A 15,219-nucleotide genomic window follows, 5' to 3' on the forward strand; every position below is an offset into this window, starting at 1 on the left:
ATGAAATAATTGTTTGCTCGTTTATTATTAAGTGCATGTTAAGCTATAGGCAAAGTTCTAATGCGACGTAAGAAAGAACTTTGTAATAATAGTTCACGCCTTAATACAAAATCATATCTCACTAAAAATTGTTCCCACCAATTAGAAAGAATTTTAATCTCATCAAATCATATCTCACACTAGAGAAGTGAACTTGTTTGTTTTCTTAGGGGTAATTAATGTCCCATGAACATATAATTTAGACAAAATTACACTACTACATGTACTTTATCTTTTTTTTTTTTAACACTTTGGTCTTTATCTTTTTTTTAACACTATGGTCTTTTATTTTTTATATTTGTAACATTTTAGTCTTTTTTTTTTTTGTAATAGTTTGGTCTTTTATATTTTTTTATTTGTAACACTTTGGTCATTTATTTTTTATAAATAAATAAAATAAGGACCAAAGTATTACAAAAATAAAGATAAATGACCAAATTATTATAAAATAAAGATAAAGACCAAAATGTTAAAAAAAAAACTAAGATAATATTTAGTAGTGACATTGCAATATAGTCGGAGTTCTGACCAGGATTCCCTATTTATTCGTTTTATATATCAACACAAGGTGTAGTATCAAATATGAATAGTGCCCAGACTCATATATATACAGAACAATTACCGGATAGTGCCTATATTTGGTAAAACGTGCATATTTTACATTGAAAAATTCTCATCCCCCCGCCCCTGCATATCTTTTCTCCCCTCCCCCCTAAATTCCATTTTTACCCTTGAATAAAAACTTCGGAACACAGTTTTTTTTTTTTACAGTTTAACAAAGCAAACTATTCCATCGTTCTTTAAGGGCCTCATAGGCCTGACGACAAGGTATAGCCAGCAACCCGTGCCTTCCATCAATACAAGTTTCAGTTGCTAGGTTTAGCCTTAATAATGTATTGAGTGCCTTGTCAATTGGCATTTCAACCTGGAAATTTCAAAACATATAAGAGTGCAAATTAAGCAAAGATTATTAACTTCAGAGAGCAGAATCCCCTCAATACATCACCTTCACTTTAAACACTTCATACATGAATCTCTCACATTTCTCTCCTACACTTCGGCAAGAAGTGACCTGAAAGTAAGGAATGTTACACATGATTTATGTATCATTGAGAATCAAATAACATATGATGGATTTGCAAACAATTATTCCTAACAAAGAAACTACATGAAAATGCATAGCAGAACTCAAAATAGCATAACACGGTTGGGAGAAGATTCAACAAACCTGACCCTTATCTGCGTTGAGCAGGACTGCATAAGCCAAAATAGCTTCCTTGTACTGCACATGTAAAATTTTGGGCGAAAGAAATTAACAAAGGTCAAAATGCATAGTAATAAGAATGAGGTTGGAACCTATGTTTCAAGATCAGGCCCAGATTAATTTTACGACTTAAATATTGTGCATGACCTTATCCACTATTGTGGCTGGGACTTCTGTACATTTGATTTCTTAACGTAAACCACAATAAACTAGTTCATAGTTGTTGATATTTAGTAAAATTGAAGACTTTTACAAGGGCAGTATGTTGTATAAGAAGAACGGATACATAATACAATATGACTTTAGTCAACAATAAAAAAAATACAATATGACACAAATACGAGTATAAGTGAAATTTTTAAAATTCAAGATATGATATGGCCAAGATACGTATATTGCATCATATTCAGAAGATTAGTGTCATCAGAAACATTTTTCTTCTTTCTAACACAGACTACCCAAGACTTGGGCCTTCGCGCACTGATCTAACATTATACCTTAAAATTGATAAACAAAAATAGATGCATGGCAAACATAAGGAGAGGAAGTTTCTCACTTGCTGCTGTTCAGAAGCATCTAAAAGAAAATGCACTGAGCCAAAGCCACTTGCTAAGGTCTTTTCATAAAGTGTCTTGTTCACTAACAGCTACAATATAACATTTTTGACAATTCAGATAGTTTCATTTCCATAAAATGCAAAAGGTAGAACTATATTGTTTTGGGATAAATAATAGTACAGGAAAATATCATCTTAATCTACCTGATACCGGTCCCATGTCTGTTTGTAACCTAGAACCACGCGGCTCCCATATATTATTAGAGCGCTTACAGCAACTACATCAAGTAATACAGCTGATCTGACATAAAAATGAAAGTAAAGTATTGTAAACAAGTGCTCCAACAGTTTCACAAATGATGTAAGTAGGAAAGTTATTGGTGGAAGGTAGAAATGAGGTGTTTCTTTTAAGTCCATCGAAAAAATGTGTGTGTGGGTGCACGCACATGTGCTCATATGTACCATAATCTAATTTGGTATATGTATATATGTCATAGTATCCAAATATCTAAAGCCATATAATCAATATACAAACAATTTCTTCAGTAGTTTTTAGGGCTAAAATAAAATTGCAAGAAGATCCAATAAATGAACAATTAATTTAAAATAGCAAATAAAACAGTATAGGAGAATGATGATAGTTAACGCTATATGTTGAAAATAGAGGGGTTTTTAAGGCAGAGAGGGAGGAAAGAAGAGAATAACTATTTCTGAAGGGAAAAAAATTAGGGTCTGTTTGGCAAGGCATAGAAGCTAGCTTTTAGCTTTTAGCTTCTGTCTTATAAGCTAAAAGACCTGTTTGGTAACGGTCTTTTTAGAAAGAGCTTTTAGCTTATTTTGCTGACTTATAGCTTCTTTTTCAGAAGCTATTTCAAGTAGCTTCTGAGCCAGAAGTCAGGAACTAGAAGCCAGAAGTCAGTAGCTTCTCAGCCAAAAGCTATTTTTGCCAAACAGAGTCTTAGTCTATATTGAAATATGGACCTACGATGTAATGTAAATGATGTGTTACAAAAGACATAATATTAACCCCCGTTGTCCTAATTCTAATTAAATAAGTGAACAAATAAACTATTACAAAGCAAAATAAAAATCCCTAAGAATAAGAGAAGGTTTGAAACAAAATAAAACCCTATTACTAAGGTAACATATATTAAAAAAATATATTCCTAATATATCGTTATGTGTCTTTCTCTCCCCTTGTAGATATTCAAACATCGGGTTATGCTCTGCTCAATACATTTCCTATAGAAACCATGCTTGATTTTATTTTATTTTTTGATAGGACCATACTTGATAGTTGACAGTATTATTCTGAAAAATTGTTTGAAAAGGGAAAAGGTCCATTATTAAGGTAGCTACCCACATTGTGAAAAAAAAGAAGAGGCAATACCTATACCTTTCTAGCATCAAAGATAATTGAGCCTAACAAAGATGAAATTAGAACCATAATTAAAATTGCTCCAGTATTAATTAAATATCATTTAAATGCAGAAACATCGGTTTAGGAATATCATCAATATCATATGGAATTAAGATGTACATACGGGGAAGATAAGACATTCTCAAATTTGTAGTTTATAAAATATGCCAGGAGCCCCAAAATTGAGGCAACATCCAAGCGCACCTGTAAGTTTGCAGTTAAAAGTTACAACATTAAACAAATAGGGATTAATAAAGGTACCTTTACAAACAATATTCTAAAATTATTTCCTCATTGCATTCTTATTAAATTAGTACAGGAAAGCATGCTATACTTATATTATATATATCTGGAGGCTCATAAAATCCTTATATATCTGGATTACCCAGACATGTATTGGCTTGTAAACTGGGCCAGGTTCTGATTTTAAAAAATGATTGCTTTGCTCTGGAAATATTTAGTAGTAGAGAGGAGAAAAAGCTAAGTTATATCATGATTTATCATAAATACAGAATAAAACATATAGAAACACTTATAGACATAGCATACAACTTTCAAAAGAGTATAAAAAAACCACAAACAAGAAGCGAGAGATCTAGAAGGTCTCTTACAGTGTCTATGATGCGGAATGATAGTTTTTTGTGAGGAAAAACTACCTGCAAATAAATTGAATATCAACTGAAGAATTTTAAACATATAAAAAATATAAAGATACAACAGGAAAGACACCAAGAGTTTTCACATCTGACAGTCCATGTAGAGGCAAAATAATTACCGGTAAATCGGGAAAAGGAATTCTCTCGTATATCTTTAATTGCAATGATGGAACCTCAGCTTTATCTTTACCATTTGTTTCACCAACTTCCTTCGTATATAGTAGAATTAATTCTTCAAAGGCTGGTTCCTATTTTGCAAACGAATAAGATTTGGATCAATTTTCCAGCACAATTATATTAATCCTCGAAATAACAATACCAGTAAAGAACTCCTACAGCTAACGCAAGTATGAACTTACTCAATCCTTGTCTGAAAAAATTGAAAACCTCTATAAATTATTATTATTATTAGAAAATTAGGAGAGTATCATATTTTTATAAAGAATAATATATGTGTATCTATCTTCCACCTTTTAGCCAAAATGCTGAAAAAGGAAGGGAATCCCATGTAGGCATGCTCCTAAATACAGATTTCTGTAGCCCTACCAGAAATTGTAGATTATGGGTAATACTAATACCTGCAGGACTGATTGTGAGAAAAGTATGGAAATGGAAGTTTTTAACATTTTCCAAGGATTATTTCCACAGTATTTCCTTGTTGCAGGTCTCCATGTATCACTAAGTGATATCCTTGATAAGAAAGTAGGCCTGGATGGAGAATTTCAATAATTGGTCATGACAAACGATGATGCTTCAACCAAATTACACTATACTAATAACGTAAACATGAAATCAACACATTTTTAATTTGGAGATATATGATCACTCCAGGTGCATCCAATCTATTTCAATTTCAAGGAGCTTCTAGTAGAGCTAAGATAACAGACATTAATAAAAGAGCTGTTTGTGGAGCGAACCTTAGATAAGGTTCAGGGGGTTCACCATCATTTTCGACCTGAAAATGTGTTTCTGGTGTAGGGGGAATAAGTCCAACCCAAGAAAGCAATCTCCTCAAGAGCCTTTCACGGGGACCAACAGGTGACAAAATCCCTTCATATCGGGCTACTGCCCTCTGAGCTGCCAGCCAAATAGGGAGTTCTGCATTTGGTACTTGCTTTACACCTATTTTCTCATCCAAATCATTGTCATTATAGACCTGTGACTTTTGAAATACTGACAGTTCCTTTATCCAAAGCTTCAATCTTTCTGTCCAATTGTGCACTTCATGTAGCTGACTGAAATTTTCATAAAGCTGCAGAAGTGAACATGACATATTATACCCGATACATAAGTTCAAATTTGTAAGATTATTTTTACAAATAGACAGTCATGACATCATGCATAAATCGTGCCAAACTAGAGTATTCTATGCCCTTATAGATAGATTAATGTCTTATAGAAAGATTGAGAGCTCCGATAAATTAATTGAACACAATTTAGAGATAAACCATATCAAAAGACTTATTTTCTGTGTGCAAGCGAGAAAACAAGATGCTAGACAAGTGACAATTGTTTATGGTTCTCATAAAGAAAATAGGTACCAGTGACCAGTCATCCTTGGCAATGTAATAACTTTTATCAAGAAAACATAGAGTTGCAGGATCATATATGAAGAATGAAAGTACTAATGGAGGAATCTGTAGACTATAATATATAGATTATGCGCATAATCAGAAAGAATTATGATTAAAGAAATCCCGGTGCACATATTTTCAAATTTAAAAGTGATTGATGATTAATTATCATTCAGATAAATCTACTAATATTTCTGAAATTTGTCTAGTGATGTTGCTTAATTACAAATATATTTCCAGATTTCCGAAATTCTATGCCTATAAAATCTGTTATAAATTTCGAACATCAAAATAGTCGAATATTATATGTGAGAAGCTTGTATAAAAGAATATAGTAAAAAGAAAATCAGTTTCTTCTCACAGCATATTTTTCCATAATCGTGGAACTGGTTTGGTTTTAAAGTATCTTGTAGAATATCTCTTAGGATTAGATTTTATATTACTTATTGTTATTATTATTTGTTCTTGATTTATGATTGAGTCTGATAGGAACCTTGAGCCTTATGAGAGTGCAGACCCAATAATGTGACTAGGCCTAGTACTTGGAAGGTGTACGCGAGGAGGGGCAAAGTGGGGTCAGGAGGAAATAGTGGAAAATAGTTATGGGGAGATCCTAGTCTGCTCAATCACTTCACATACCGGAACTCTTGACTGAATTCCACTTATCAGCAGCAAGAGGCCACTCGGAGTTTCTCAGGAATTACCGAAGAATAGCAGGGAACTTGTATTGGGCAGAAGTACACAGCGGCTTCAATGGCGCGGCTGCTTCAGCCTTTACCAGTTCCGCAGCAGATTTGGGAGATCTCTCTTTGGATTTTATCACTAGATTACCTAAATCCAAGGGGTATGAAGCTTTATTTGTAGTGGTAGATAGCCTATCAAAATACAGTCATTTTATTCCTCTAAAGCACCCTTACACCACCAAAAAGATAGATGAAGTCTTTGGTAACGAGATTGTATGCTTACACGGTACTAAGTTGAAAATAAGCTCGTCTTACTTCTCTTTAAAAAAAAGCTCGTCTTACCACCTGGAGACCGATGGTCAGACCGAGGTGGTTAACCGGTTTTTCGCTTCAGATCAACCAAAGAATTGGTCATATTGGTACCATGAGCAGAGTTGTGGTACAACACTACATTCCATGGAATGACGGGAACTTACACCATTTGAAGTAGCTTACGGAAGGAAACCACCTTCGGTGGTGAGATTCTCACAGGGGGAGATAAAAGTAGAGGCAATAGCAAATGAGTTGCTAGACAGGGATGAGACGTTGAAACAACTGAAGCAACACTTGCTGGATGCTCAGGAACAAATGAAGAAATTTACTGATCTGAAGTGCACAGACTTGTCATTCAAAGTAGGTGAATGGGTGTCCATCAAGTTGAAACCACCTAGACTAGACAACAGACGGCGGTTAGGAAAATTAACCAAAAATTGGCTCCTGGATTCTTTGGACCTTTCCTATCCTGGAAAAAGTGGGTGTTGTATCATACAAACTGAAGCTGCCAGAAACAGCAAGAATCCATCCCGTGTTCCACATTTCACAGTTGAAGAAGGCTGTTGGCGATTACTCAGTTGAAGTTGAATTGCCTGAAGGGCTGGAGGTGGATATAGATGATCTGGAAGTTAGTTACAGGGAGATCCTAAATTCTTGTAGGTGATTATATGAGAGAGAGGGAGTCTAGGGAAGGCTCATTCCAGAATATTGTTCTTAGTTCTTACAGTTTAGGAGAAAATATCTCTCTGGTTTAGGAGTCCCAGACTCTGGTTTTCACCTTCTATCCATTGTAGAGCTTATGCTCTTTTCTCTTGAAAATCAATAAATACTCAATTCCACTTTTATAATTGTGGGAGTTCTATCAGAGTCTTATGTATCCTTATGAATAGGGATTAGTATTTAGCCTTTTATAACAAGTCAGTATCAAGCTATTATCAATAATACTCAAAGTTCTTATTATTATCTCTCCTCCTGTTATCTGAAATTACACAACTTCATCAGTCCCAATTATTCAATCTTATGCAAATTTTCATTTTATAACACTGCTAGTCACTAGATATGATACAAGGATAGAAGTATTTCCAGTGACGTAAGTCTACTTGACAAAGCATAGGTGATCTCACTTGTTATAAGATCCTACATATCCTACATGTCAAACCCTGCCTGTATCATATTCTAATATTAGAAGGTGAAAGATTATCTACCTAAATTAATTGATTCCATTGAATGAATAAATATACAGACAATGTCAGCATGGGATCTTCATAATATAATCCATAGTCCATGTTATAATCTTCTTAACCTTGAAAACGGTTATAACCTTTACCTTTATCTAATCATTTGAATATCTATAGAAGATCAAAGACGGTGGAAGCATTCAAGAAATATTGATGCATCTTATGAAATATCTATATTAGATTGACAATATATTCACACACAACAATGTATGTAAATAATATTCTTTAACATGCCAGAATAATGGGATGATTCTATGTCTCTACTCAGATACCAAGAAAGATAAATGACGAAACTACCACAAAAAAAAAAAATAATAATAACCTTGCTTATCCTGGTGCCAAGTTTTGCTAGTGGTTTTGATATAACAAAGAAGATTGTTTGTAGAAGCTTGGACTGTAAGTAATCCAGTTTTTCAACAATTAATAGGCCATTCTGCTTCTCAGTTGCATAACCCCGCCTACAATAGAAAAGGATAATACACTACTCTCAGATAAACATAAGAAAATGCCAAGTTATATATTCTGCATTACTTATGTCCATGTTTTCATCTAGAAGGTTACCTAAACCAGAAGTTTAACTCGCCAGTTAGAACAAATATGTATATTGGGTCAATAATCTACTAAGAAATAACAATACAAAAATATAATAGAACAAAATAAAAGTATAAAACAGCACTAGAAAGTTTCAAACAAACATAGGAATTCCCATTATAATTAACGGTAAAAATAGGTGAATTGATAAAGGGGGGAAACTATGCAACAACCACAAAAAAAGTGCAAAAATAAATGCTAACTGACAATATCCAAAACACCCAACAAGGGGAAGGAAATATGAGCATTGTTTCTGAAATAAGGGAAATACAATATAAGCTAGTTGTTTACTGAAACTATAGCATTCAAAAATTCCTAGTGTGCCATATAATATTTCATTTAAGCCTTCTCAAAGCTTAAGATTAATTTTTGAAATTTAATTTAAAATTTAGGAATAAATAACAAATATGCAGAAAAAACGTATATTACCTTACCTAAATATTATGGCATTAGACTCATATGCTCTCTCCCAATCAACATATACTGGCAAGGTAAGGAGGTAGTCTGTATTCAATGCAGATGTTAACATTAGATCCCGAGCTGATAGTTCTTCAAATTGTGCATCGGAAAGAAGTTGCATGAAAGCATGTTGGAAACGAGTAGCAATGGTAACTCTGCCAATAAGATTGGAAAATGAGTTAATCAAAGCATTATTTTGGAAATACATGCATACAAAATTAGAAAAGAACATGCTTGAATAGACTGGTTCTTCTATACTTTTCAAACTAACACTCGCTGCCTTTATTTGTTAAACAAATTGTACTTCCCTCCCCTGCAACTTTGTGATATACTAATTTTGATTCGTTTACGACTTATATCGACTAGAACTACAATCGCAGTTTTTCTTTTTAATCTATAGAGTAGAGAGCAACAATTGAATTCAAACAAGCACATTAATTAGAAAGGAGCGGAATGGTCTCTGTTGGAACAAACAAACCTGGAAACCATATCATAATCGTTGCTGGGAGTTCTGTCGAGAGAGCGCAAAAGAGTCCCGAGGTTGAGAGCATAGTCGGAAAGCATAGACTTTTCCGGTTGAAGCGGGATATCCTGATAGACCTTCCCGTTCCCAGATTGAATAATGCCATTGGCCACAACTTGTGTCTCTGGTACAAGAGGGTCCTCATCCTCATAGTGAGTTTGGAGTTCATTGGTGAGATGATAATCGGAACGCATTTCCTCTAAGATGGTTTTGTGCTCAGCATGAAGTATAGAATCCAAACATCTGTACATTATAATATAATACCTCCGTTTCAAAATGAGTGTTTAAAGTTTTTGCACACGGATTAAGAAATGCAATGATGTTGTCAAAAGATACGACACTTTTACAAAACTAACCTTATTAACTATTAGTCAAAGTGAAATACAGGCTCTGTTTAGCAGTGCCAAATTTTGAACTTATGGCTTATAGCTTATAAGATCGTATTGGGAAAAAATACCTATTTGGTACCATTATTTACTCACTAGCTTGTAGTTTATTTGTACTAACTTATAGCTTATCTTTTTTTTTTTCTTCAAATTATAAGTGAAACACTACAAATTCAATCAGCTAGCTCATCTTCTTCTATAAGCAAGCTCATAAGCTATAAGCTATAACGGCATCCACTATAGGCTAGTTAGTTTATGAGCCGCTATGTTTTGTGAAATAGAGCCATAATGTTTTGGAATAAGAAAGTGATGAGGCAGCATCTTAATTGAAATGAATATAAAAAAAAAAAGTGTGAATTTGAAATTGAAAGTAATAGTAATAGTTACGATTACGAGGTGAGAAGGCGAAAGTGATGAGCAGCATCTTGATCAAGCATGATATTAGAGAGGATGGCATCTAGAAGTTGGGACTTGGAAACAGGGATGTGTTTCTGCCTGGGGACTTGTATTTTAGAAATTCCCACTTCTCCATCATCATTCTTCTTCTTCTTCTTCTTCTTCTTCTTCTTTGAGGATGGGTTGTTGGTGTTTTCATGATGTTCTTCTTCAGCAACAGATATTTCCTCAAGCCTTGAACAAGGAATTAGCCTCTGTCTGAAAAGTGAACAACAAGAGAGTAACTGCTGCTGCTGCTGCTGTCGTTGGTGGTATGGGAAAGAGGAAGAGAGGGAGTGATGTTGTTGTGGCTGCCAAATTGAGAATGGACAATAATACGAATATGATGACATCTCTCGATGCGATGAGATTTAGAATGATTAAATAAATAAATGTGGTTGGGAGTCGAAGATGATGAAGGAACAACAGCCATCACCACCATATCAGAACCACAACACTAAATGCTAACCGTATCTTCATTTCTTGTGTTTCTAAAATTATCCAAATCAAACAAAACCATGATTCTTTATTTATGGTTTAAATAGAGTTTTTAGTCTATTATAAAAAATAATAATAATAATAATAATAATAATAATAATAATAATAGAGTTTTTAGTCATAGAAATATTTCTTATTTTATTTTACTAAATTTATCATGAAAAATAAATCCTCCCTAATAAAAAGAGACAATGTGTCCCACCAAACAACTCCACTTTCGGCACAAATATTTCTTTCTCCATAAATATGAGAGTGTAAGAAGGTGATGCAAAAATTCAAACACGTATTCCATCTGATATGAAGCTTCCATGGAACTATCGAAGGGTTACCAAAACCCCCGATAGCTAGATCTTCTTAAATTGGTGAGAAAAAAAAATTATGGTCGATGGTCGAAGTATTAATTGGTTGAGGTGAGATAGAATGGCATTTATAATGATAATGGTAGTCTAAATTTACGTGATGTTGAAAGCTTCAACTTAGTCATGTTACGCAAACAAAGATGGAAGCCCGTCACTAATTCTTCCTCTCTCGTTACCTGCGTGCTCAAAGTTAAATATTTTTCAATAAGTGGTTTTTTGGATGCCAACATTTGGCATAATCCAAGCTATACATGGAGGAGTATGTAGATAGAGGTGGGAATAGGTTAGGCCGAGCTAGGCTTTGCCAAGCCTGAGTCTGGCCTATTAAAAAATCGAAGGCCTGAGCCTGGCTTGTGGCCTATCATAGGCCTAATTTTTAGGCCTGAGCCTGGTCATTTAAAAGCCTGATGTGGCCTGTTGGCCTGTTTAAAAGCCTATTTCATATGATCATATTTAAATAAATAATTATATTTATTTTTAAATATACTTATGAACGAATAAACCAATGTTCCTTTTGATATTTAACATGATATTTTAGAGAATTTGACTATATATGTCATCATATTTCAATTATAGTTTATAATAATACATTTATATATGTTAAAAACGAATGTAGATTAATAAATTTAAACTACTTAGAAAGTTAATAGATTAATGTGATTATTCATATTAAGTTAAATAGGCCGGCCTAATAGGCCTCAAAGGCTTTTTTAATGGGCTGCGGCCTGACCTTTTTAGCTAAGTATGCTTATAAAAAAATTTTGGTCTGCTCTATTTAAAGAAATAGGCTGGCCTGGCCCGTTCCCACCTCAATATGTAGAGCACCAGCTCTTTGCTCTCTCTTGCCCATAAAAGAGAAATTGGCGACCAAAGTAATATAAACGCATGGTTTAACCCATGGATTCATTCTCGTGCTAATATGCGACCATCCATCGCCCTTATTGCAACCTATGCAAACTTGTGTGTCTCTCAAATTTTTTATCCTACTCTAAACTCTTGGAACAATGAGTTGCTAAACATGATGTTTAACGCATAAGATGATGAGGATATATGCAAAATCCCACTTCACCAATCGGTAAATATTCTGTTAAAACTGCTTATCACTTTTGTTTGAATCTTGTGCAGCATGATATTTCTCTTTGGATAAATGGTGACTAGCGTAAAATTTGGGATATGTCTCTTCCTCCAATATTGAAGCATTTTCGTTGGCTCCTAGCTCATGTGAACCTTCATAGGCGTGGTGTTGAATGTCAGACTATTTGTCCTCATTGTAATGTTGCAGCGAAAGATGAATTACATTTATTTACAATTTGTGCACATGCTATTTTCGTGTTGGATGAAGGTTAATCTTTGGAATAATTTAGAGCATCAATTTCATCAAAGCGGTAGTTTTTCATCTAGTATTTTTCTCTATTTCCCCTGCCATGGCATATGCATAACAATTGTTGTTTGCTGCTATCCTTTGGAGTATATGGCGCGCTCATAACGCTTGTTTTTTGGAGAATAAGTTAGTTAATCCGGTTTCAACGTGCTCGATCGCTTCAGAACTATTACACAACTACAACTAGTGTCATAATTCTCTTGTTTCAACATATATGTTTTCTCACGCAATGACTTAGGAGAAATCAATTGTTGATTGGTTGAAGAGCAACATTGACGGAGTTTTATTTGCGAATGAGAAGAAGTTTGGCATCAGAGTTCGCTTTTGTGATAAGCTTTGGGCTCCTTTGTACAAGCTCATACAAATTATTTTTTCTTTCAAAGTCACAGACTCTGAATGCGAAGCTAGCACTTTGAAGCATGTTTTTCTTCTAGCCATATCAAATGGTTTTGAGAGGGTCATTTTTTAAAATGATTGTTAACTGATTGTCATTTTTTAAAATGATTGTTAACTGATTGTGAATAGTTTCATGAATGATTGTATGCAAGATAATAAATAAATTAATTACCTTGCTTATTAGTTGAAGATTCAATTAGTTGGATCCGAATTCAACCAGGTCGGACTATTTTTAATTATATATAAATCAACAATAAATAAATTAATTAAACAATATTCACAGTTTCACAGTTCGCACTATTAAAATGTTATAATAAGCCAACATGTAAAATTAAAATATTACACATAATATATAATTAATAATTTTTGGGTGTGATGGGTAGCTCAGCTGGTTAAACTAGTTGAGCTAAGGGTTAAAGAGCAGGAGGACCAGAGTTCAAGTCCTGGCAAAGAAGAAAAAAACTAACATTGTAATACTAACAACTAACATTGCTTATCAAAAAAAATTTATTTATTTTTTGGTTTATAATGAGCTGGGAATCGAACCCATGACTAGGGATGGCAATGGGTGCCCATGGGTGCGGGTTTGATACTACCCAAACCCACACCCATATATTCGGGTGCCACCCAAACCCAAATGTTATTCGGGGTGAGAAAATGAAACCCACACCCGCACCCGCTGGGTTCGGGTTTTTTCACCCAAACCCAAAACCCATAACAAGAACACGCATAATTGATTATCTGGTCAAACTCGACCGGAAATATATTTGATAAAACGCAAAATGTAGCATAATTTGGTAATATAGTTTGTAAATTTCAAAATAGTTTTATTTTTTAACTAAATAATTCATCAAATGTTATCATCACTACAACATGCACCGGTACAACATTCAAAAACTCAAAAGGGAGCAAAATACATAGGGGTAAATAGTTAATTTAATATATAAACGGGTGGGTGAATGAGTTTCGGGTGTGGGTTTGATACTACCCAAACCCACACCCATATATTCGGGTGCCACCCAAACCCAAACCCAGTCAACTCGGGTTTCGCCCGTTGACTTGGGTTTGAGTTCGGGTGGGTCTATCGGGTTTGAGTTTTTCTGCCATCCCTACCCATGACTTATAACATACTACACAAATCCCTCACCACTAGACCAAACCTAATAGCTTAATAATAAGAGCAGGGATCCGTTGACTCCAGGAGTAAGTCTGAAATTAATATTTGTTAGTAGTAGTACCTTCCGTAATTTGTTTAAACCATGAATAAAACGTAAGAAAATAGAGTTTTTAAATTAAACAAAACAATGATTATTTATTTATGGTTTAACATAATACGATTGAATAACAAAAATAATAATACACAAATAAAAATTGATCGCTATTAGCATCATATAGCTCAAAAATATAAATCTAGCAAAAATAATAATATTAAACTTCCCAGAATGGAAGAAAAAAAATAAATTACAAAAAATACAGAACAATATCACCTCAAAATTGCAGTTAGGATCTCTTTTTTTTTTTGTACAGGAGTTAGGTTCTCTATTTCTCATTCTTTTAATTTCCTTTATTATTATATAGTTTTAGGAATATAAATTTAAAAATGTGATATTAAGTAGGTCCAAATATATTTTGTACACCCAAAAACATTTAAAAATTTTGATATTGGAAGAAATGGAAATGATAAAAAATGAGAGGATCTCAACATCGTTTTTTTAAACATAAATTGATCATTGACAAAATAAAAATGGAAGAAAAAGAAAATCGTAAAACTTTTATTATTTAATTTGTTAAACTGAAGTTAGTATATTTTTTTATAATACAATAATAAGGAATATAATTCTTTTTGTACTCCTACATACTACATGCTATGCTCAGGGCCCTAAACTAGGTTAAATGGATTAACAAATTTAGATTATTTCTCGATTTGTGCATGTTATCTTTGCATGAGTCATGCTGATCTCTTGCTCATATTTTATTTGAGATTTATTTTTGTCATCTTACCGGTTTCTTGCGTGCCCTACGAATTTCCAGTTTTATCCTTTCGTTACTTAAGGAGCGAATGTTATAAAAATGAGAAATTTATGAAAAAACACCCTACATAAAAATTAAAGATTTTAACAGTCCTCGACTTAAATAGTTGACGTTATAAAAATGTGAAATTTGAGGAAAAAACACCCCCTAACAAGAAAAATCCACATTTTTATAACGTCCGCTACTTTTAAGCAGCGGACATTATAGATTTTTGAGAAAAAAATACCATCCTACCATGAAATTTTTAAGATTTTAAATGTGTAATCCACTATTTAAGTAGCGCATGGGTGTATTTTGATAATTTTGTAGGGCGCGCAAAAAATAAAGTAGATGACAAAAGTAAATCTAAGTTTATTTTAGCCAAATAAACTAGTGACTAAAAATTCAATCCACAAAATTACTTGGGCAAAATAGCTAG

The 15,219-nt window shown here is 33.6% G+C and overlaps 1 protein-coding gene across 3 annotated transcripts; it reads right to left on the reverse strand.

Annotated features, from left to right (window-relative positions):
* Positions 1 to 561: 561 nt before the first annotated feature.
* On the reverse strand, positions 562 to 10,651 carry LOC123899896. Of its 3 annotated transcripts, none has more exons than XM_045951156.1 (14): positions 10,095 to 10,651; positions 9,271 to 9,558; positions 8,768 to 8,947; positions 8,065 to 8,200; positions 4,853 to 5,187; positions 4,514 to 4,643; positions 4,055 to 4,183; positions 3,891 to 3,935; positions 3,404 to 3,483; positions 2,064 to 2,160; positions 1,860 to 1,949; positions 1,268 to 1,321; positions 1,046 to 1,111; positions 562 to 964 (listed from the first exon to the last, which is right to left on the reverse strand). In XM_045951156.1, exons 1-14 carry the CDS (start codon positions 10,487 to 10,489, stop codon positions 812 to 814), a joined length of 2,178 nt encoding a protein of 725 aa, XP_045807112.1. In that variant the 5' UTR covers positions 10,490 to 10,651; the 3' UTR covers positions 562 to 811. The 3 variants fall into 3 exon arrangements, with proteins under 3 accessions (XP_045807112.1, XP_045807114.1, XP_045807113.1); XM_045951158.1 differs by having other exon boundaries at positions 10,089 to 10,220; XM_045951157.1 differs by lacking the exon at positions 1,860 to 1,949 and having other exon boundaries at positions 10,095 to 10,650.
* Between the last annotated feature and the right edge of the window lie 4,568 nt (positions 10,652 to 15,219).

This window comes from Trifolium pratense, linkage group LG7, assembly GCF_020283565.1.
Source record: "Trifolium pratense cultivar HEN17-A07 linkage group LG7, ARS_RC_1.1, whole genome shotgun sequence".
NCBI classification, from domain to species: domain Eukaryota; kingdom Viridiplantae; phylum Streptophyta; class Magnoliopsida; order Fabales; family Fabaceae; genus Trifolium; species Trifolium pratense.